We start from the raw sequence: 23,051 nt of genomic DNA on the forward strand, positions 1-23,051 counted from the left end.
CTTATTTAGAATGGGGTCTGGTGCGTGGTCAGCACTCACAAGAATCTTAACTGTTGCTACTAAGTGGCCAGGGAGGGAAGAGAGGAGAGCAGGTTAATGCAGAGCAAGGGGGTTCGGGTGTGAGTAGCTCCATCCGCCGGTCCCAGACTGGAAGCTTGGTGAACACAGGGCCAGGTCCCTACCCTTCCCCCTTCCGGCAACCCTCCCCCCGCCTTCCGCCTCGCCCTCCGTCGATAGCCACGGGCAGGCTTCCCAAGCCGGAGTGCCCTGGTCAGGTGTCCGGTCAGGTGTCAGGCCTGGGACGGCGAGGGCGTGAGACGCAGGAGTGGGGCCGTGGCGGGGATGTAAGGAAAGGGGCGCCCAATTCCTGCAGAGCAGACGGTGGGTGGTCGTACTCCCTCCTCTCCCACTTGGCCTATCCAAGCAGGCACTGAGTTGAAATCGCTGCCTTCCCAGCCCACCCCGTGCCCTTTACCTACAGGGGAACTTCAGGGAAGCCAAGGAAGGGTGAGGAGGGGGTTGGCGGGGGGTCAGCGGACATTCCGTCTCCCAAAGGGAAGAGCTCCAGGCTGTGTGACGGCTGGAGAGAGATGGACAGGCGCAGTGCGGGCTGGGTTGGGTCTGCGGAGACAGGCTCGCCCCCGCTGCTGGTCACTGGTGCAGAGCACGGTAATTACCCCACCGCGGGGACGGCTCTCGAGTCACGGGCTGGGAGTTCAAAGGCACCACTCCCACATTCCTTAATTAAGAGAGCAGCTGGCAGCTGGGCCCTTCTGGGAAGCCTGACCCAGGGAGACGCTGGGGCTCCAGGCTGCGGCCCCCTCTGCCCCTTGCCCTCAGCCTACCTCCACTGCGGGCGGGGGCGGGGAGCAGGTGTCCCCAGTGACCACGCGGGCCGCCTGAGCTCTGTCCGGGGCCAGTGGAATCTGGGGGAGGGTGTGCGTGTCAGGGAGGCACCTGCCCTGCCCACTCACACTTGTCGTTAATTCTCGGACTGGCCTGGACACAGAATGGGGCCACCCGGAAGAGGGGAGAGGTGGAGGAGGGACAAAAAGGGGAGCAGGCAGGCAGGGGGGCAGGAAGGAGGGGCAGCATTCAGCGGGCTTTTTGGGAGCCGGGGTGGCGGAAGGGGGCAGAGATGTTACCTTCTGAGGGGTGGGGGGTGGGGGCTGAGAGGCCAGGTAGAGCCCCGCCTAAGCCGACACGGTGCCACCGGGCACTGGCTGGCCCCCAAAGTTGCCCGGGGTGGGGCAGCCCATGCCCGCCACTCCCTCCGCAGCCAGCTTGGGCAGCAGGGGCAGTGCCCGCACGTGTGGAAACGGTGCACCTGACCTCCCACCAGAGGACACTGTCAGCCTGCGCGCACGGCCTGAGCTGCCTCTTTAATATTTGTGCGGATGGTGCCTGTCTTGTCCCACCCTGGTCCTGGCCTTGCCGGGGACAGGGGCAGGGAGCGGAGTCTTTGCTCTTTGGTGCCCGGGAGCAAGGTGCAGGCAGCTTGAGACGGAAGGTGGGAGAGAAGGGGACCAGCCCGTAGGAACTGGGTGGGGCGGTCCGAGGCTTGGTAGGATTTGCTTTTGAGGCACATACTTCCCCAGAGAGCTGAAGGCAGGCTGCATACAAAAGCGACAATGCCAGGACTGTGCTTCGTGGGGGTAGCGAGGGAGGGGCTGGACTCTCATTCGCTCATTCAGTCGTTCAGCAAACATCTGCGGGATCCCCACCCTGGGCACTTTGCGCCGGTGAGCGGGTGTGTAGAGCACTCAGCTCGGTGAGCCCGTGAGCGGAGGACTGGACGGCGGTTCTCGGTCCCAGTCACCGCCCATCTGCACCCCGCAGGCAGAAAGAATCCCCAAACAAGTACAACGCAGGCCGATCTTTCAAAGAGCCTGAGAGTCAATATAAAGATGAAGGATACAGGGCTGTTTCTGTTTTTTTTTTTTTTTTTTAATTTTTAAATGTTTATTTTTGAGAGAAAGAGACAAGTGCAATTGGGGGAGGGGGAGAGAGAGAGAGAGAGACAGATAATCCGAAGCGGGCTCCGAGCCGTCAGCACACAGCCCCATGCGGGGCTCGAACTCAGGAACTGAAAGATCGTGGCCGGAGCTAAAGTCTGATGCTTAACCGACTGAGCCACCCAGGCGCCCCCTGCAGGGCTGCTTAGCGGATGCTTGCTTAGGACAAATTGTCCAAGACCTTACTTTCTAGCCAAATCTAAAATAAACCCAGAATTGAAAGAAATCCCAGTATCTGCAACCTGCCCGGTTCAGGGAAGGGCCACGTTTCATTTTAGTCGTTGGCATCTAAAGCCTTTAGCCGCACACAAAGCAAGGCCCGGTGCCTGATGGCACCGCGCGGTGAAGCTGTCCGGCGGGTGGTCGGACCCAAGGGGGCCAGCAGAGGGCAGCCGCGAGGCCCCGTCCGCTCTCAGTCTCCCCGAAGGGGCGGTGGCTGCCTCCGCCCTCAGCCCGGCTGGGCTTGGAGTCCTTTCCCTCCCGCTCACCCAGCGGGTGATCTCTGTCGCCTGCCCAGCAGGTGCTGCGGCCCCTCGGGGCCCCTGTCCCTGGAGCAGGCAGACAACTCGCCGCGGCTGGGGGGGTGTTTGCATTTAGCTCTGACTCGGAGAGGAGAATGACGTTTTGCAGCGCAGGGCCTTGCGGGCAGCGGTGCTTGGGGATGCCATGTGCCGCCTTCCTTGGTGTCTGCAGGGTCTGTCCCCAGAGACCCGTGACAGTCCTCTTCTCCTCGCCACCACTACTTTCCAGGGCCAGCAGCAGGTTCCTGCTTTCAGGGCTGGCAGCGAGCCCTGGGGCCTGCCTGCTCCAGCCAGAGTCTGGGGTCCCGTCTGGGGTCCCCTCTGAAGGCTCTGCCTTCTCTGTGGTCTTTTTTCCCCCTCTAACGTTTATTTATTTATTCTGAGAGAGGGAGAGAGTCCCAAGCAGGCTCTGCACTGTCATCGCAAAGCCCCATGCAGGGCTCGAACTCACCAACCGTGAGATCATGATCTGAATGGAAACCAAGAGTTGGACACTGAACTGACCGAGCCACCCGGGTGCCGCTGCTTTCTCTATGTTCTTTTGGGGGATTTTCTTTGTCTTCAATTTTCTGAGTAATTGTTCATTTTTAAAGATGGCGGCTCATTCTTTTCTAAACTGAGGGGAAAGGATATTTTTGGCTCGGTCAATAGAAGTGGGGGTGGGGAGGAATTCTAGGGGAGGAGCATAGTGGGGGGGGGGCGGAGACCGGGCCAGGCGTGTATGTAGACCGAGTCTGTGTGTGTGTAGGGTGGGACTTTTCACCTATCTGGGTCAAAGGAACTGTTTTTCTTTATTTTCCCATCCATCGCGGACCCATACTTTTGTAGGATACAGTAAAAGCAATGTACTAAAAACTAAAAGAAAAAGAAACATACAAAATCTAAGGGCTATTTTTTAGGACTATATTAAACAAACAAAATTGCTCTGTCAGGTTGCTATAAAAGGGTCTGAGTTCTTGCTGTTCATTGTTCCCCGTAGCCCATCCTGGGCCGGTAAAGACCATCCCCAGCTGGGCCCCGTGTCGCTGGTGTAGGGCAGAGGGCAGGAGGCGTGAGTTCTCAGGGAGGAGGCGGGCCGTGGGGATGACCGGCAGGGCCGGCTCCTTCCGGGTCCCCAGCATCAGTGTCTCCTTCATGAGCTGTCCTGTCTTTGACCGGACTCTTTACGAGGGGCCCGGCCCGTTTATAGAGGGCGTGGCAAGGCTTGGCTTCTACAGTTGCTTCCTGAGTGACCAGATAGGACCCTGTGCTTCCAATGACCTGGCATGTGCTTCTGGGCCTGGCAGACAAGAATCGACGGGGAGGGGCCCCGGTGTATCCTGGGTGTGGATTGGACCAGCCAAGAGAGAGATGGGGAAGAGGAGGCAGGGGCTGCGGAAGAGGAAGGTCAGGTGGGGGAGGGAAGGAAGAGAAGGCATAGGGAAGTGAGAAACGCCAGCACATGCGTTGGCCTAGTAGCTCTCTGGGCCCCCTTGTGTCATCCAGTGACGCTCCAGAAGGCGAGTGGACAGAGGTATTCCCATGAAGTTTGGAGGCAGACCAGGCTTTTTAGACTTTACTGGGCAATACGAACCGCCTAGAAATCTTATTTTCAATGCGGACTGAGATTCAGCAGATGTGGGGTTGCCTCTGAGTGGCTACGTTTCTATGAAGCTCAAGGATGAACCCTGACCGTGTCCAGCTCCGGGTGTCCGGGCCGGAGTCCTCTGAAAACGTGGACCTCTTCCCAGGAGAGGCGGGCAGGCTCTGCGGGACCCCACTCTGTGACCCGGGAGCAGGGACCCGGAGGGAACCGGGGCTCGGAGGACAAGCAGGGATAATTGATCTTCCTAGTTACTAGTGCCACACTCTCAGCGTCACGGAGTGTGGGCTCCACAACCCCGGACCAAACTGAACCAGCCAGCACTACAAGCGATTGGTATTGGCGAATAATATTGATGCTTTTCTATGAACAAATACGTTCTACCAGCACGCATCTTTGCAAACACAAGGGGTAACAGTTTTCTGCGGTGCTCCCCACGGGGCGATTCGGGGCAGGCCTCATTCCATAAACGTGGGTAACCTGGGAGCCTGGAAGGGGTGTGGACAGAAACGGGTTGCATGCGAAGGCAGCGTTCTCCGGGCCTGGGGGGGGGGGGAGCTCTGGCTCAGGGGTTAAGAGTTGTGTGATATTGTGGGCTCCAGGCCCTTTCCCCCGACCCTTGATGTCCCCGAGCCTCTGAGAGGCCCTCAGCCCTCCGGTCACTCAGGGGCCTCAGCAGAAGCTTGGAAGTTGGAAATGCTTTATGGGAGCTGCCCAGGGCCAGCCTTCAGGGTGTGCAGATTAATTCTCTCCGGCAGGGTGAGGCCAAGCACATCCATGGGGACCGAGGGCCGTGGGAGAAAGCACTTACAGATGTATAGACAGAAGGGAAGGGAATGCTTCCATTCGTGTGAAAGAAAACATCTGTGGCTCCCGTGTCCAGTCCCCTCGTCACGTGTGAGTGCGGATGTCCCTGCCCACACGCTGCCTGTTCTGCTCAGAGGGGGGCTCCGAGATCATTTAGGCGCTCCTCGAGTCTCCCGGGGACCCTGGCCAGGACACGGGGCTCCCTCACTGCCGGACTCAGGGACTGGGGACCTACAGAAGGGGCTGGGGTCCCCGCTGGCCTCCTGGGGAGCACCGGAGGGTGGTGTTGGGGGGAATGCCGTCAGTAGTGGAGAACCTCCTCGAAGTGACCAGGGAGGGCTTTGTGGGTCCTGCTTCTCGGATTCCGTTTCGCGGCTGGAAGCTCACCAAGCTGTGATTGTGCCACCTCCGTGTAGATGACAGAACTGTCCTGTGGGAGAGGCGGGTCGGGATCAGGAGGCAGATGTAACACAGAGGGTGGGGGGAGGGCAGGGGGCCCAGCTCACCTGAGTCCCCGAGGCTGAGGCAGCAGGCCCGGCTGTGGGGGAGAGAGAAACACTCCGGTTAGGGTGCCTGGCTCATCCGTGCACCTGCAGCCCGCCTCCTCCACGCTGTCTTCTCTTACAGAGCACGGACCAGCCCAGGGAGTGCTGCTCCCCCTTTCGCCTCTGGGGACCCCTCGTTCTTCACCAGACACAGGAGGTCTGGGTCTTTCCACCTCAACCACAGCCCAGCCATGTGACTGTAGGCCAGCCACTCAGCCCTGGGACCTCAGCTTCCGTAGCCAGGGAGAAGGGAGGGGGTGGTCACAGGGATTATAAGGAGAAGAAAGAGAGATGAGCCTATCAAAGGTGCCTTTAAAACAGCTACTTCATTAGACAGCTACCATGCACCAGGCAATCCTTCCGGTGTGAGCATTATATTTATTATATTAATCTCACACCAATCCTGCAAAGTGGCGATGATTGATTCCTTCTCCAATTGAGATGAGAAAACGGAGGCTCAGAGTGGCTGATATTCCCTGCGGTCATGTCTGTAAGAAGGGGAACTGTAGACAAATATCAAATCTTTGCATACGTGAAGCATTCTTCCAATGATAGAAGATCCAGCGTCCCCTTCCTGTGAATCTTGGAATACAATGGCCTTTCCTGACTCTGGGTTTCGGAACCCCTCGCCCTCCCATCAGGGAGAGCCTATCGTGAACTGGGAGGAGGCCACCCGGCCCTGAATCACGCCTTCGCCTTGTTACCCTGCTGCGATTAAAACGGCCACATTTCCTTATTGCAGCCAGTGAAAACCATATTTGGAGGTTGGCTTCTTTTTTTGTCTCGCTCGTGTTCAAGTCCCCGTTGTGACTCTCCTCTGAAATGACCCATGTCTATGTGCGTGTGCCTTCCCGTCTACCTGGCCATGCTAGGGTCCTGGGGAAACTGCCCCTGAGTCCAAGAGACTCCTTGTCTGTCCACGTCCCCTGGTGCCCTTCATGGGAAGGAGCAGGAACCTCAGGCTCATTCAAACCCATTGTACAGCCTAGGAATAGAAATAGCAGCGGGGCGCCTGGGTGGCTCAGTCGGTTAAGCGGCCGACTTCGGCTCAGGTCACGATCTCGCGGTCCGTGAGTTCGAGCCCCGCGTCGGGCTCTGGGCTGATGGCTCGGAGCCTGGAGCCTGCTTCCGATTCTGTGTCTCCCTCTCTCTCTGCCCCTCCCCGTTCATGCTCTGTCTCTCTCTGTCTCAAAAATAAATAAACGTTAAAAAAAAAAAAAAGAAATAGCAGCCAAACAAGAACTAGAAGCTTCCTGGTTTTGAACACCTGTGGCACAGCAGATAACCTGTAAAGTGTCGAGACCTCAGTTCCATTCCTAGTAATTTAAAATAGTCTTGCAAAATTAAGCGTTATCTCCATTTTTTTATACATTAGAGAGCTTAAGAGAGAGAGCTTAAGTAACTTGCCCGGTAGCAGCACAGTGAATACACAGAGTCCAGTTTCGAACTCAGATCCGACTGACTCAGAAACCCATACTCTCCCCATGGCGCCATGTTGCTTCCCCCCGCCCCCCCATTGGAGGGATGACTAGCCTTTCCCTGTCCCTGCCATCTGATTCTGGTGTCGGTGGCCGGAGCTCAGGGTCTCGGCTCCTCTAAGAGCTGGGACTGTCCTGCTGAGACTTTTACTCTGGGGCAAAGGCACACTGCGTTATTCTCTCTCTCTCTCTTTTCTTTGTTCCTCCACAGTGCTGAGGAAAAGGCGGAAACACTCCCTAGCTAGGGTGGCAACGGTGGTGGAGATGTGGAAGACAGTCATTATGGTGGACGTAGCGTTTTTGGGGGGGATGGTGGTGATGGTGGGGGTGGTGACGGGGGAGGAGGTGATGATGATAATCGTGGTCATGGCACAGCGGTAATGTCGGTAATGATACTTCACTCCAGGCCCCAAACTTCCCCTTTACATTGGCAAAAATGTCCAGTTTCATCCAAGAGTACTCACCTTTACTCTTCCGGGAGGTTGCATACACTACAGAGTAATCATCATCTTCATTCTCATTCTGCCAATGAACTGAAAGAAGGAATGGGGCTCGAATAGGACCCACCTGCTCTCCCACCTCAAGACCCCCGTGTCCTGAAGACACCTATGGAGGGAAGCCAGTCGGGGGCTCTGTCATGGTGGTAGCTGGGAGTGGGTGGCAGCCATTAATGTGGGATACCCATCTTGGCAGAAGGTGCCCGCCCCCACAGCAGGTTCCAGTAGCTTCACCAGCCCCAACTAGAGGTTTAAACTCCTTTTCTGTAAAAAAGAGTCAACCCTTGAGGCTTTGCAGGCCATACGGCCTCTGTTGCCTCCACTCAGCTCTGTAGCGTGAAAGGAGCCATACACAAAACATATACAATGTTCTTCACAAATGCAAAATTGTGTGGTGAACTAGATTTGGCCCACGGGCCAGAGTTTGCCAACCGTTGGTCTAACCTCTCCACGCCCTCTCTTCCGAGGCCGGGCTTCCCTCCTACCTCCCTGTGCCTCCACCGGCTTCGCGGCACTGTCCCCTCTAGCTCTCCCCAGAAACCATCCGCTTCCTTCCCCGATGACCGATTCCTGAGACTTGGGGGCTCCCGGGGGGCTCATTCTTGCTCCCCTTCAGAGGCCCTCCTCTGCCGTCCGGGACAGACCATGCGTGGTCCTGCTGGAGAGACTTACCTTCGCCATACAGTAGGTCCTGCTCTCCACCGGGGACTGGGAGTGGATTCTGAGATGGAAGGGACTCTGGGAGATACAAAGGCGCAATTTGTTGAGTTCCCTGAGAAAGCGTGCTGGAGAAAGTAGGGGGTAGAGAGTCTGAGAGAAAGAAAGTCGGTGGAGGCTGCTGGAGGTCTGAGTCTGGTTTGTTTACGAGGGCTAATTCACAGGTCTGGACACGGTTAATTTTTACGGGATGTTTCCTTTGAAAAATACCCTAGAGGGTAGCATGGCCCCATGGGAATCACAAGCCGGGAGGAAGTAGGGTCCCCAAGGATGGGTCACGTCCCCTGCACGGAGAGGGCCCAGATTCGCCAGTCAGGCTGCTTTACAGAAGAAGGAGACCACCCACTATGTGCGAGACCACCCACTCGCACCCACTATGTGCGAGACACTGGGCCAGGGAGTTCAAACACGATGTCTACTTCACAGCACAGTGGCTAACCCCATGCCCAGCACATAGCTGGACGGCAAAAGATCCTCCCTTCCTAACCCTTCGGGGTCTGAGAGTCTTTTTACAATCGTCTTGCAAAGGTCGACGCTATGATATCATAGTATCATATGTAGTATTATGGAGGAGGTGACTGAGGCTGGGAGAGGCGACTTCTCCAAGGTCATACAAGGTGAGGGGTAGGGACAGAATCTCAATCCAGGTTTATATGCTTTTTCTCCACTGGCGTGCTGCCTCTGTGAAAGCGGGTGCTTCCAGAACCTTAAAGATTAGCTCCTGGGATAGGAATTGGGCCACATGTAGATTTTAGAGCACCTGCTCACACCTGGTGCCCAGGAAATGCCCATTAGCTCTGACAGCAAGAATTTTCATGTTTTGAAAATTGCTTTGCGAGGGGCGCCTGGGTGGCGCAGTCGGTTAAGCGGCCGACTTCAGCCAGGTCACGATCTCGCGGTCCGTGAGTTCGAGCCCCGCGTCAGGCTCTGGGCTGATGGCTCAGAGCCTGGAGCCTGTTTCCGATTCTGTGTCTCCCTCTCTCTCTGCCCCTCCCCCGTTCATGCTCTGTCTCTCTCTCTCTCCCAAAAAAAATAAATAAATGTTGAAAAAAAAAATTAAAAAAGAAAATTGCCTTGCGAGACGCAGCCCGTTGGGCATCTTTGGTGGCGGCATGGTTTCTGCTTGTCGAAGAAGTGGCTGGGTTATCTGGAGATGGTTAAGAATCTTCCAGAATGGGGTGTGGGGGATGAAGCTGTTGATCTACAGCTTTTCTCGGGGAGCTTTGGAACCGGGCCCGGAGGTGGTCTTCCGTGTGATACTCTAAACGTTTTGTGTCACTACGCTTCTGAGATAGGAGGACCGCCACCAGAAGCCCTATTTTCTCCGGCGACAGGTTCCTTAATACAATAGAACCCAGCTGCTCCCGGGTTGGCACTGGGGGTTGGGGGCGGGGGGAGCGTGGACCGTGCAGGGGCAGAACCTCCACGTGAAGAGGGAGGCTTCTTCCTCTTGAGGATCCCTCCCCAGCGACTCCCCCCCCCCCCCAACTGCACTGCCTTGTCTTTAATGTTCTGACCCAGAGATGAGTGGACAGAAACAGAAACACCCGTGTTACCGACACCAGGTAAATGGCCGGGCCCTTTGCAGAGGGTTTTGTTGTAGACGCAGGGATGCTAGAAGTCACACGTGCAGTGTTGGTCCGCTATTCCAGCTGCCTCCCCATCTAGCTCTGGGCCTGCCTCCACCTTTCTCCTACCATCTGGGTAGCTATATCTTAAAGCAAGATAGCCTGCATGGAACCTTGACTCAGGACTAGAGGGAATGTTCGTTGGACAAAGACTGATAAGTCAACAAGAGGAGAGGAAGTTGGAGGCTGGCCCGAGCCCTAAGGCAGGGGAGAGGGTCCAGGGCTAGGGAGAGGCCCTTTCAGGTATCCTGGCTGGTGCTCAGGGAGGAATGCTTTGAGTGTATGACTGGGTGGTCTTTCTCACGGAGTGGTCTGGCCCAGCTCCCGAAAAACTCATCGCGAATTCCTTAACAGAAGGAGCTGCCAACTTGAATAAGTAAACCCAGCTTTGGAGGTCCGTGGGAGCAATCGCGTTTTCCCTTGGCAAGTGGAAAATAAGAATGCTGTCCCTGGGGAGGAGGGGGTGGGGTGGATTTGAGTCTCAGTAGGTGGGTTTGAAGGCCTAGGAGGAAGCTGGGATCAAACAGCTTTGGCACCGATAGGCCTTCCCTTAAATGTGGCCTGAGGCGAAGAAAGATTAGAATAGGAATAAGTGTGGAGCCACCCAAGGTGATGGCTGTGGGAGCCCCCATTCCTGCTTCATCGTCATGACCGGACAGGAGAGGAGGAGGGTCTCCCAACATCAATGGGCTCCCTGGAAATGCCATTTATCTGATTGCTTTCCCTTTTTCTCTCTATGGGTCCCACTGCATCTGAATTCTAACCACGCTTCTTATTTTCAGCGGTTCCGACGGGACGGGAGAGACTAGGGGACGTGTGGCAGGAGAAGGGGTGGTCTGGGGAATCTGCGTTGACTAGACGGAGAATGTACTGAGCGCCCACCCAGTGCCAGCCCAACACGTCACCTGTCAGGTAGCTGTCATCAGCCGAAATGCTCACAGTAACCCCGGGAGGGAGACACTTCACGAACTGGCCCGAGGTCACAGAATTAGTAAATAGCGGTGTTGGGAGCGGGCCATTGCTTGGTCCTCTCCACCGTGTTCCTTTCGGATGGCTGAATGTCCCCTGGGCACTCACCGCGGGCTCGGCGCTGGACAAGAGGGGTGTGTGCGCACAGGCGCACAGACACGCATCGGGCTTCTCATTCTCTCTCTCTCCTCTGCTGAGCTTAGTGACAGAGGGTTGGAGGCCCGGGGTTTCCCTGCTATATTTGCAGCCACAGATTATCTTTCGAAAGTGAAAGAGTCTGATGGCGCTTGCGTTTGGCGGGTGAGAATTCCTCTGCTGTGCCTCCATTCATGCCCAAGCGTGCAGTCGTGTGTTGTGCACATCCCTGGGGGACGGCGTGTGTGTGCGTTTTGGAAGCTGTAAGGGTCCCTCCGTGGACTACTGTGGGCGACATGTAAAGAGAAGTCCCTCCTCTCACCCAACACCCCGGAAAAGGAAGCGGCTGGCCCCGGCAGGCCTTCCAAAGGCTGGGGAATGCCCGGCATAGGGATTCACCCACCAAGAAAGTCAAAAAGGTTACTGACCAGCTTTTCTCCAGGGTCTGAAGCAAACCAGCAGCGCAGTGGCGATGACCAGCACACCAAGCAGGCTCGCGGACAGCCCGGCAACCAGCCAGTGGGGGCTGTTGGGGGCAGACAAGCCCCAGGTAGGGGTGACCATGAGTGCTGAGGATAAAATTCAGAATTGTACCTCAGATGGACGGAAAGAGGCAGAATGGCTGGCATCAGGGGGGATGGCGTGGCCTGGGGAGCTTTGCAGATGGAATCAGGGATGGCCCCGAGGACGCCAACAGGGACGGGCAGCCGTCTCACCCACCCGCCACCAAGGATCTCCTGTTTTCCCTCCAGGTCCAGTGGACGGATACTCTGAGCAGCGTCCAGGCTCCGTCATGCAGTGCCTGCTACGGGCCCAGCTTCGTGCAGGGTGTGGGTGGGGGGCACACGGAGGGGTGGGACCTGCCCCCTGCCAGCTTGCTGGGGCTCAGAGCCCAGCTGGGGGACAAGACGTACCATCCAGGGAGAGTATCTTGGGCTCACTGGTCTCTCCGGAAACATAATTCTCTGCCCGGCAGGAGTATCTGGCATCCCGCTCTGACGTCACGGTGACCGGGAAGCAGGTGGCTCTTCCATAGGGAGATGAGATGTTCCCTAGGATCTTCCCGTCCAGGTAGAACAAGTACGAGATTGGAGGGGAGCCCTTCTGGGCCTCACAGAGGAGCTCCACCATGGCCCCCACAGCGAGGCCGGTGGGGCCAGGTCTCAGGGTGAGTAGAGGCTGGGACACAGGAACTGGGGCAGCACAGAGGGGGGAGGCTTAGCTGTGCCACCCAGGCTCCTGGCCCCTCCTCCCCTGGGGATCCCTCCCCATAGGCCCACGGGTCCCGTTGCCCAAAGCCCAGGCCCCTGGGGAGGGTCTCCCCTCCCTCCCCACTCACCCTGCACCCTGACCTCCAGCTGGGGGCTCTGCTTCTGGGCCACACCACCCTCAAGGGTGGCCCGGCACCAGTAAAGCCCAGAGTCTCTCTCCTGGGCTCCTGGGAGGTAGAGCTCCGGGTGGGGGCCCCAGTCCTGCAAGGTGCTGGCATCTCTATGGAAGGAGAAGAGGAGCCTCGAGGCTGACTTCTGGGGGTGCAGCTTCGTCTGGCATCTCAGGGTCAGCGGGCTCCCCTCACGGAGCTCGGGAGAGGGGACAGCACTCAGCACAGGAGGCGGGAACGGCTCTGAGGAGACGTGGGCCCAGGCTCAGGGGGGGCCTCCAGAATCCTGAGTCCCCAGAGGCCAGGGTCCAAGCCAGAGCACATCCCAGGTCACAGCCCCATGCCCCACGGGAGACACTGTCATTGTGTCCCAGGACCCACCTCCCAGCTACGACCCACACCGCCAGAGCCTCTCTGGGGTCCCGAGCCAAAGCCAGAGGGCCGTAGGGGTCAGCTGGTCCCCAGAGGGGAAGGGTCTGGCCCAGGCTGGTTCAGGGCACTTCCTTCCCCTGGCTCTAGACGGGGGCCCTGTGGTCGCCCGGCATCAGGGGCAGCCAGAGGGACAGCTGCTGACCTCTAGAGACCAGATCCCTGAGCAGCATCCCAGCCCCACCCCCGACCCCCCTGAGCTGGTGACTCACCTTGGACTTGAACCTTGACCAGCTCTGAGGTTTGTCTGCCCAGGTATGGGACGTAGGCCACCTTCCCAGAGCAGCTGTACTGGCCGCTGCTTTCCAGGGTAGCCGTCCCCATGGACAGGGACCATCTGGTCTTCGGGGTTTGGAGTAATTTTCCGTCTTTGTAGAACTGCACCTGGGACAGGGCCTTGTTCGTCGATCCATGACATCGCAGAGTCAGGGCGTCTCCCTCGAACACGGGGTCTGGCCAGGCTCGGAGGTGCAGCCAGGCTGTGAGACATGGGAACGGGGTGGCCCCGGAGCCACACATTGCGTGGCCGTTTTCTCCCTCTGTCCCCACACCCCCCCCAAGCCCGCCTCAGGTCTCCCCCTGGGGACACAGGCTGCTGGATGGCACCTGCTGAGCTGCCCACCCCCCAGGCCTTCCTGCCAGACCTGGGCGGGGCCTCTGCTTTCCTCTCCCCTCCCCCTCCTCCCCTCCTTCCTCTCCCCTGCCTCTTCTCTCTACTCCCCTTCCACCCTCCTCCCCCTGCCTCTTCTCTTTGGCCTTTATCCCTTTCGACGTTGCCAAGCTTGGGTCCAGTTGAATTCCTTCCATCCATTGTCCTAACTCCTTCCTTCTCACCCAATCCTCACCTCCCTAGACTGGTTACTTGCCCCCTGGCTCCCCCAGTCAAGCCTTTCTTCAGCGTCCACCTCTGAGAACAGCTGGCCCCGGACCGCCAGCCAGATGCCAGATGGATGGATGTAGGAAGTGCCCGCCAGGGCTCGTCCCTCCTGCCTTCCTTCTCAGGCCCCTGGCCTCCACCTCCTCCCCCAGCAGGGAGTTTCATTTTCACCATGGTGGGGAGGGATCTGTCCTGTCTGTCCTCATTCCTAAAATGCGTTCTATGGCCTGATGTGGACAAGAGAAGAGCTCCCAGGGACCCCAGCCTGGGTCTGTCCCTAGGCCATACTTCTTTGACAAGTCAGACACCATTGGTCCCAGAGAGTCTCAGGAGCCAGGCCTGATAAACTGAGAACAATAATGAAGAATCAGATAGGGACTCCCGGTATATCCTGCCTTTGCTTCAGTCCTCAGGACCCGCCCCTGGAGCCTCACGGGGTGACTGAATGACGAGCCTTGCTTTTACTCCTGTTCTGTTGAGCAGCACTGAGCATGGCTTTGAGTTCTGCCCAGCAGCCCCCATTGCCTCCGGAACCATAGAACATGTCCTTGGAGGTGAAGATGTTCATAGGTCAGGCTTCTTTCTACTTGATAGAAAGCTCCGTGAAGGTCAGGATGGACTAGAAGGCAGAAGGAGCTGAGGGTCAAAGCTGCCTTCTCTGAACATACGAGGGATGGAAGGGAGTCCAGGGCCTTGCTGAGTGGAGAATACAGGAGCTCCAGAGCCACCCTGAGAGGGACAGAGGCCAGTGCCACTTACAAGGGAATAGGATGAGCCCCAGAGCCACTTGCTGGGGCTTGAGCCACCTAGAATTATCCTCAGCCTGAGAACAGTGGAGTCCCAGGTCTCATTTCTGCCCGGGTATCAGCCAAGGCTCCTGAGGAATGGGCTTAGTATGCTGTTGTGAGGACGCCTCCGGGGGACCCAGTGGCCCATCAACTAAGTTTTGGTCCAGAGACACACTTGGAGATGGAAGGGACATACACAAGACTCACCACTTTGCCCAACACAGGGAACTGTAAGAGAACAGAGTGATAGAATTAGGGTAAATAATAGAACCTTTTCACAAAGAGGCCTGTTCCTTCAGGCATGGGTGCTCATGTCCATTCAATAAACCAACCACCCAGCCCCCTAAGCACCTACTCATCCAACTACCCAGCCACTCAACCACTCAGCTACCTAGCCATTCAACCACCCATCCAGCCACTCAGTCCCTCAGTCCCTCAACCATTCAGCCATCCAAGCACCAAACCACTTAGCTTTTACATTGGACCCAGCGCCTGGAATCCTCTGCTCCCTGTCTCTTTCAAATGTCGCTTCCTTAGGTGGTTCTGGGGCCCCCCATTGAAGGACTTCTCCTCAACCCTTATTATAACACCCCACTGTACTATCATCAGAGCACTTATCTCTATTTGAAATTATCTTATTCTTTAAATTGCCTACTTGTTATCAGCTGCCTCACTCCGTCTGGAACGTAAGCCCCATGAGGGTGGAGACTTGTTCACGGTCTTGTCACCTATGTCTTGGACCCGTGCCCGGAAGGGTCAGTGTTCAACAAGCATCTACTGAATAAATGCTTTCCTCTGTGCCCAGCCACGTGGGGCAGGGCACGTGACGTGGGAGACACAAAAATGGACTCTTGCACTAGTAGGTCTGAACGCCTACCTGCACCCGCAGAAGAACTCAGAGAGCAGACCTGGTGTTTCCTGCGGCCAGATCTGTCTACGCAGCTCTGGAGAGTAGAGCCTGGAAGTGATGGCTGAGGGAGGTGAGGAATCCCTGGATGGGCGGGTCAGATGGGACGGGTGAGGGGATAACACACAGGCCAGTGCATCACGCACTATGCTTGGACCTTTATATGTGGTATGAATGCTTTTATTTATTTTTTTAAAATGTTTATTAATTTTTGAGACAGAGAGAGACAAGAGCATGAATGGGGGAGGAGCAGAGACAGAGAGGGAGACACAGAATCTGAAGCAGGCTCCAGGCTCCGAGCTGCCAGCACAGAGCCCGACGCGGGGCTCAAACTCACGGACCATGAGATCGTGACCTGAGCCGAAGTCTGACGCTCCACCGACTGAGCCACCCAGGCGCCCCATGGTATGAATGCTTTTAAATGAATGAATATTTGAGGAGCATAGGTGGCCCGCGAAGAGAGGCCAAACCACAAAGTGATGACAGATGAGGTTAGACAGGTATGAAAGGCACGGGAGATGGCATGGGTGGGGGGGGGGGGAGGCACAGCTGGGCGTGACGTGGTGGAGAGTGTTCTAGACTGCATGACAAGGGGTGAAGCAGTCAGTGGCATTGGGCGAGCGTGGTCGGGCCAACCGTCCTCGGGCAGTTACTGTGTCCTTCACACTGACATGTCCTAGGTGCTGTGTAGACATGGAGGAATGTGGGAATGGCCTTGGGAGGGGTGGGTGAAGACCCTCTCACCAGGGACTTGAGGTGCGGCTGTTTAGTGTGTTGAATCACTCGCTGTCACCCTTGCTGTCCACGTGGCCTGGAACCCAGACGGAGGCTTTTAGCCTCAGTTCTCTGCTCAGCTCGGGATTAGCTCAGCCACAGGCTCAGTGTGTGCAGAATTATGAGTCTTTCTTGTCAACCCTCTATCTCCCACTGGGTCCATCTAAACATATCTCTTGGAAACTTTTTTTTTTTTAAGTTTATTTATTTGAGATGGACGGAAATAGGACGAGCTGGGAAGGGGCCGAGAGAAGAGGAGAGAGAATCTCAAGCAGGCTCCACGCTGCCCCGACGCGGGGCTCAAACCCATGGAACCATGAGATCATGACCAGAGCCGAAACCAAGAGTCGTGACGCTTAACCGACTGAGCCCCCCGGGGGGCCCCTAAGCGCATCTCCTCCCTGGGCTTAGTGCAGTGGGAAACACGCAGGGTTCGGAGTCACGTGACCTGAACTGGACTCGTGAATCCACCTCTTTCTATGTGAACTTGGACAGCTCATTGAAATTCCAATAGCCTTGAATTCCTGGTCCCGTCTACACAGTGGGAGCCATCACAGCCATTTCTTCCCTGCAGACTGTTTGCGTAGATTACCGTGACCCACCACCTGGAAAAGTGGTTACCGCGTTGACTGAAAGCAGAAAGGAGGCCTGACCTCAGAGTGACTAATACCTCGCAGTATAGTGATGTCCCTCTTCCTTTTCCCTCCTCACCCACAGAACACCTCTGCAGCTTCAAAGTGATGAGTAAACAGGAGTGAGGGCACTGAAGCCCTACAACCAGGGAGGGGGCATCCAGAGAGCAGAGAGACACTTCAGATGAGCTTGTGTCCCCAGACCCCATGAGACCTGGGAGCTGTGCCCGCAAAGCCGGTGCCTGTAACGAAGGCAGTGGCAGCGGGGCGCGCAGAGGGGCAGCGGCCATGTTACAGCACTTCCTACAAAGAGGGCCATGGGCTGAAGATGAGGCGACAACACAGCCAAGAGCCGCCGTTGAATAAGCTGCACAACAGAGTCCTGGACAATGGAGGCCGCAGCCCCGCTGACCTTGGCACTGCTCAGGCCATGGTGGGGGGCGGGGAGGGGAAAGCACAGGGCCTGGTCCACTGACAAAGGGCATCGAGCCCAAGCAGACCAGGCTGATGAGCGGGGCCAAGAAACCATCCCCCACTCGAGGAAGCAGGGACACAGTAGTCTCCAAATATTTGATGGGCTAAGTGTAAAAGAGGAAAGAGACTTTCAGGTAGAAGGGAGACTAATTCAGAGGAAATGAGAGAGACCAAGGAAGCAGATTTCAGCAAAGCGTGAGGGACTTTGTCACTATCGAGCTCTAGGACATTGGAACCCGCTGCTTCGCCAAGCTCTGGCTTCTGTGGTGCTAGGGGTGGCTGTGACGTGGAAGCCCAGAGACACCTGTCATGGACGGTGTGTGTGTCTACGGGTGGTGGGTTCCAGTCCTGGGGCTGAACCTGGCTGATGCTCAGCTCAGAAGGAAATTAAGTCTCATCTCCTAAACTTCAAATCACCTTTAACGTATGGCCGTGTCCCAGCACGTTCAGGGCCAGGGGCCCCTCGCCTGTCGAGTCCCTGATGGCCAGTAAGAGTAACGGGCACCATTTATTGTGTGAACACGCCCCACCAGGCACTTTAAATGAGTTTTATTTTCCAGTCTTACGTGATTAGAACCCAACCAGAGTCCTGCCCGAGGCATCCGGGTGGGATGCAGAAAGCATGAGTCTGGCAACAAGTGGAGTTGGAGTTGTATTTCTGTTTTGCTCTTGTTGCCAGAGCAATTCTACACAAGTCTCTTAACATTTTTGAACCTCAGTTTCCTCAATTGCTTAATAGGGACAAAAAATACCCACCCAATAAGATTCGAAAGGTTAGATGAGATAATGTGTGCACTACCGAGCAGGGTGTTTTCTCTGTCTCTCTGCCCACATCTAAGAGGAAATAGCAGCTGTGCACTTATGGTAACTCTGTTCCTCCACATCTAGCCATGGGGTCTCCATTTTAGGCTGGTCTTCTGGGGTCCCCAAGCATCACGCATGACCCTGTCGAATCTGGGTCCTCTACCACTCTGTCCCCTAGTCAGTCAGCTTTTGACTCTCTCCTCTCTTGCTTTGGTCTTCCCCATCCAGATACTGGGTTCCAAACGCTTGGACTTTATCCAGTCAAGTCCAAGGGCTGTTCCTTTTACAAGGTGGTGATTTGCCCATGATGACCTTTCTTCTGGAATATATCCAGGCACTAGGCCATCCTGACCTTGTCCAGTATGACCATTAGACCTTTTCCCTTGTCCAAATGGCCATTTGTAAGCACACAGGGTAACAATGAGGTGGGAGAAGGAAGAGCATTGGGCGGAACAAGTGTTTCCTTACAGGGTCAAATACCCACAAATCCTGTCCAGGAAGAGATCACGTTTAGGAATGGTTTGCTTTTCTGGTTCAATGAAAACAAACAAACAAACAAACAAACAAACAAATGAACAAACAAACACAAACAAACTATTGGGAACAAGTTTAAAATAAAAAGTAAGTCAACTCAGAAATTGTAACGTGAAACATATGCCCAGAATTGTTCCTTCTAAGTGTGGCAGGGTGATAGTGGCTGAGACTGAGTTGAGTCGGGGAGGCCCAGTGGCCCTCTCCCCACTCTCATAATCCTCTACCCTTGGAGGACCTGTCCCTTCAGTCTCTGGTGAGGGTGACAGGTGGCCCCTGGGGAGGTGGCTCAAAGAGAGAGAGATAGATCAGAGAGAATGGGTTTGATTCTTCGAACCATCCCCAAGGACCAGTCAGACCTGAAACAGACCTCCCCACCACAATCCCCAATAGAGAGAGGCAGAAGGAGGATGGCCAGTTTGTAAAGGGCTTGAACACTCCGGACAAAGCCTCTTAATCAGGTGAGCAGCCTGGACATTGTAGAGTGGTTCTAAAAAAATGCGGAGGTTTCATAAAAATTTATCTTTGATTTCTTCCAAAGTTTATTGATGTATTTTGAGAGAGGGAGAGAGAGAAAGAGCTCAAGTGGGGAGGGGGCAGAGAGAAGGAGAGAGAGAAGCCCAAGCAGGCTCCACACTGTGGGCTCAGAGCCCACATGGGGCTCGAGCTCACGAACCATGAGATCATGTCCTGAGCTGAAATCTAGAGTCAGATGCTTAGCCGACTGAGCTACCCAGGTGCCCCCCAAAATACTTTTTGTAAAAGCCCACCTTCTACTGCTGAGCAAAATGCACAGAACTGCGTTCTCCCATTTTCCTGGTCCTCCAGCCCACCCCTGCCCGAAACCATAACTTCATTTTCCTTTTGAGGCAGCCCGATGAGTAACTTAACATTATTTCATGGGGTAAACATGTGGGTGGGCCTCAGAAGGTGATTTTCTGCCTCCTTAGTTTAGCTCTGATACACTGAAGGCCTGCCCTACCAAGGAGCCAGGAAAATGCGATGGGAAACATCAGGGAAGCCCCCCACCACACCCCATGTGCACACACTCATTTCAAGCTCCAGCCATAAAACCCACTTGAACCTGGAAAGGGGGAAATTAGGATTCCCATAAATGACTTACAGTCTTTGGTGCCCAGGAAGTAAAGCCCATGCTCGGTGACTTACCGAAAAACAGCAGAACCCTGCAGAGCAGCATGGGGCCTGGCCTGGCACAGAGCGGGATACAGGTCCGACCGAAGGCAGACGCGAAGTCGGGGTGGAGGGGAGAGCATCTGAGCCACAGGCCCAGGGGTGGGTGAGTGACCCCTCTGACGTAGGTGGTGTTACTGCTTCATAGTCTATATAGAGGAAGTGGGGAAGAAACTTCAAAAGTTCAAATTTCCTCTCTGGTTGAGGGGGTATTATTTAAGTGAACTTTCTTCACCATGAAGCATGAAGGAGTCAGGGAATTTACTAGTAAGCACTTTTGAACATTCTCCATGGCTTCGAAAAGCTCATGCTAGTGAACCAGGATGGGACACGGCTATGGGAAGATCCAGAGACTACCAGAATTTGTGTGATTTCAGCATCACTTAGGTTGCAAGGCAGCACAGTTCTGGATACACTAAGATCCGTTCCCTACCTTGAGTGACCTCCAGTTCTCCAAGCTTCCTTCTTATCCAAGGAGAAATGTGTTTGGACACTGCAATGAGGTGGAAAAGAGGAATCCTGAAAATGGTCCACAAGACCATCAGAGGAGCTCAGAGATCGATGAGGTCAGAGTAGATCAGGCTAGAGTTTCTGAATCTGAGGTTTTAAGACTGTCAGGCTATTATTTTGAGAACTAGTCCTTAAAAAGACACCATTGAGAGAGCAATTAGGCAAGCCACAGGGTGACAAGATATTTTCAATACATATGACTGAAGAAGGACCCATATCCAGAATATAAGACTTTCTACAAGTCAGTAAGAAAAAGACAGACAACCCACTAGGAAAATGGACAAGATAATTGGGTAGGTAATTTACAAAAGCAGACACCTGAGCGCCGAATAAACAGAAAACGAAGCTTGACTTCATAAATCACTGTAGAAACGCAGATTTAAACTAAATGAAAACACTACATTCCCCATAAGAATGGCTAACACTGTTAAGATAGACAGCCAAGTGCTGGTGAGGATGTAAAGCAGCCAGAACTCTTGTAGACCTCCGGTAGGAATGTAAATTGGTACAACCACTTTGGAAAACTGCATGGCAAAATCTCCTAAATGGGTTATATGAATACCCGATGACCCAACGTTTTTGCTTCTAGCTACATACTGAACAGAAATGCATATGTATTGGCACCAAAAGACATACACAGGACTGCTCACTGCAGCATAACTTTTAATAGATAAAAATCTGGAGGGGCGCCTGGGTGGCTCAGTCCATTAAGCATCCAACTTCAGCTCAGGTCATGATCTCATGATTTGTGAGTTCAAGCCCCACGTCGGGCTCTGTGCTGACAGCTCGGAGCCTGGAGCCTGCTTGGGATTCTGTGTCTCCCTCTCTCTCTGCTCTCCCCTGCTCGCATACTCTCTTTCTCTCTCTCTCTATCAAAAATAAATAAACATTAAAAAAAAATAGATAAAATCTGGAAGCTACTTAATGAGCCCTCAACAGAGAAGGAGGCCATGAACCCTTATCTCCTTTGAAGACAGAACATGTGAGTTTAAACTGAAGCATGGAGGGCCGGGTTAAATACCAGGAAGCAGTTTCTGAGAGTAAGGTTTTTCTCAGAAGTCCTTAGGTGAGAAGTTCCATAGAGTCTGGAAAGAATTCCATGTGCTTATTGCCAAAGACAGGAATGGAGAGTGTGACCTTTCTAACTTTTTGTGTTCTAGATTTTCTGATTGACTGGAAATGGGAAACCAATCCGACAATGACAGGCAATTCTTTCATGACTCTGTTGATCGGGAGAGAGGTGCACTTAGCGAGGAAGTAATGTAGGAAACCGGTATCTTATCCAGTCTCCCTAAGATGTTAACATTTATGCATTTCCCTTACTGTTCTCTTTCCACCAGATCTCTTGACTTGAGTTGTCTCCACTCCACCTCTGCTCAGCTGCAGGTCCAGAGTGTGGGGCAGCAGCTCTGCAGGGCTGCAGCTAGGGTAGATGGGGCAACCGCAAACGGTCTAGCTTGCAAGCACTTACTGTGCTTTGCATGCAGAACAGTTGAGGCCTCTACCCTAGCTGCTTCTATTTTCACCATGTTCTAGCAGTTTGGGCATGTGAACTCTCTCTGACTTCTCACTCTACCCTTGAAGAGTGAGATGTTGCTGCAATTTTATTTTATTTTATCTTATTTTTATTTTTTTAATGTTTATTTATTTTTCAGAGAGAGAGAGAGACAGAGAAAGAGAGACACACAGAGAGAGAGAGAGAGTGGGAGAGAGACAGCACAAGTGGGGGAGGGGCAGAGAGAGAGAGAGAGGGAGACACAGAATCTGAAGCAGGCTCCAGGCTCTGAGCTGTCAGCACAAAGCCCGACGTGGGGCTCGAACCCATCAACTGCAAGATCATAATCTGAGCCAAAGTTGGACACTTAACCAACTGAACCACCCAGGAGCCCCAGATGTTGCTGCAATTTTAAAGGTGTTAGTGGGATTTGCTCTCCAAGCTGAGCTGGCTGCACACCATTGCTTTGGGGATGAAGGTGGGATGCTGCTAGGTTAGGAATTATCCAGAACCCAGACTGACCTTGAACTGAGATGGAAATGGGTTGGGAGAGGGATCAAAACCCATAATACTAAAACTCTAAGGGAAATTCGGGGTTAAAAGGAGGTGGGGAGGATAATGGGGGCGAGGGAATTCTCATCCAAATGGGTTTATAGACTTCATAGATACATATCAAGCATTGCATCCCCAAATGTCGGAATACACATTCTTTTCAGGTGTGCATGGAACAGTCTCCAGGATAGGCCACACGTTAGGCCACAAAACACGTCTTAATAAATCTGAGAAGACTAAAATCATATCAAGAATCTTTTATGACCATAATGGTATGATATTAGGGATCAGTTGGAGGACAAAATTGGAAAAAAACATAAACATGGAGGCTAAACAACATGCAAGTAAACAGTCAATGGGTCAATGAGGAAATCAAAGAGGAAATAAAAAAATACATTGAGATAAATGAAAATGAAAACAACCTTCAAAAATCATTGGGATGCAGCAAAGGCAGTTCTAAAAGGGAAGTTCATAGCCATGATAGGCTTACCTCAAGAGACAAGGAAAATCTCAAATAAACAATCTAACCTTATACCCAAAGGAACTAGAAGAAGAATAAACAAAGCTCAAAGTTAGCAGAAGGATTGGGGATAATAAAGATCAGAGTGGAAAGAAATGAAACAGAGACAGAAACATAGAAAAGGTCAATGAAACTAAGAGCTGGTTCTTTGAAAAGAAAACAAAGTAGGTAAAACTTTGGCCAGACTCATCAAGAAAAAAAGGGAGGGGCCAAATAAATAAAATCAGAAGTTAAAGAGAAGTTACAATTGACACCATAGAAATACAAAGGGTCATAAGATAGTACTATGAAC

The 23,051-nt window shown here is 54.0% G+C and overlaps 1 protein-coding gene and 1 long non-coding RNA gene across 2 annotated transcripts; both read right to left on the reverse strand.

Annotated features, from left to right (window-relative positions):
- Nucleotides 1-3,425: 3,425 nt before the first annotated feature.
- LOC111558362 lies at nucleotides 3,426-8,595 on the reverse strand. Its single transcript, XR_002739163.2, has 4 exons — nucleotides 8,118-8,595; nucleotides 7,413-7,481; nucleotides 5,432-5,463; nucleotides 3,426-5,355 (listed from the first exon to the last, which is right to left on the reverse strand). It is a non-coding gene; the product is annotated as an uncharacterized LOC111558362 (long non-coding RNA).
- Nucleotides 8,596-10,361: 1,766 nt separating this feature from the next.
- On the reverse strand, nucleotides 10,362-19,789 carry LOC101092582 (Fc receptor-like protein 6). The gene is made up of 6 exons (XM_045048862.1): nucleotides 19,659-19,789; nucleotides 14,577-14,597; nucleotides 12,917-13,183; nucleotides 12,234-12,518; nucleotides 11,809-12,087; nucleotides 10,362-11,463 (listed from the first exon to the last, which is right to left on the reverse strand). Exons 1-6 carry the CDS (start codon nucleotides 19,687-19,689, stop codon nucleotides 11,315-11,317), a joined length of 1,032 nt encoding a protein of 343 aa, XP_044904797.1. The 5' UTR covers nucleotides 19,690-19,789; the 3' UTR covers nucleotides 10,362-11,314.
- Between the last annotated feature and the right edge of the window lie 3,262 nt (nucleotides 19,790-23,051).

The sequence above is a fragment of the Felis catus genome, chromosome F1 (genome assembly GCF_018350175.1).
Source record: "Felis catus isolate Fca126 chromosome F1, F.catus_Fca126_mat1.0, whole genome shotgun sequence".
NCBI classification, from domain to species: domain Eukaryota; kingdom Metazoa; phylum Chordata; class Mammalia; order Carnivora; family Felidae; genus Felis; species Felis catus.

Coding starts and splice junctions, on each gene's coding strand:
- LOC101092582 (XM_045048862.1), bottom strand. CDS start 19,689: ATGCTGCTCTGCAGGGTTCTGCTGTTTTTCG. Junction 12,519..12,916: donor GGTCAAGGTTCAAGTCCAAG/GTGAGTCACCAG, acceptor ACGTCTCCTCAG/AGCCGTTCCCGCCTCCTGTG. Junction 11,464..11,808: donor CAAGATACTCTCCCTGGATG/GTACGTCTTGTC, acceptor TTTTATCCTCAG/CACTCATGGTCACCCCTACC.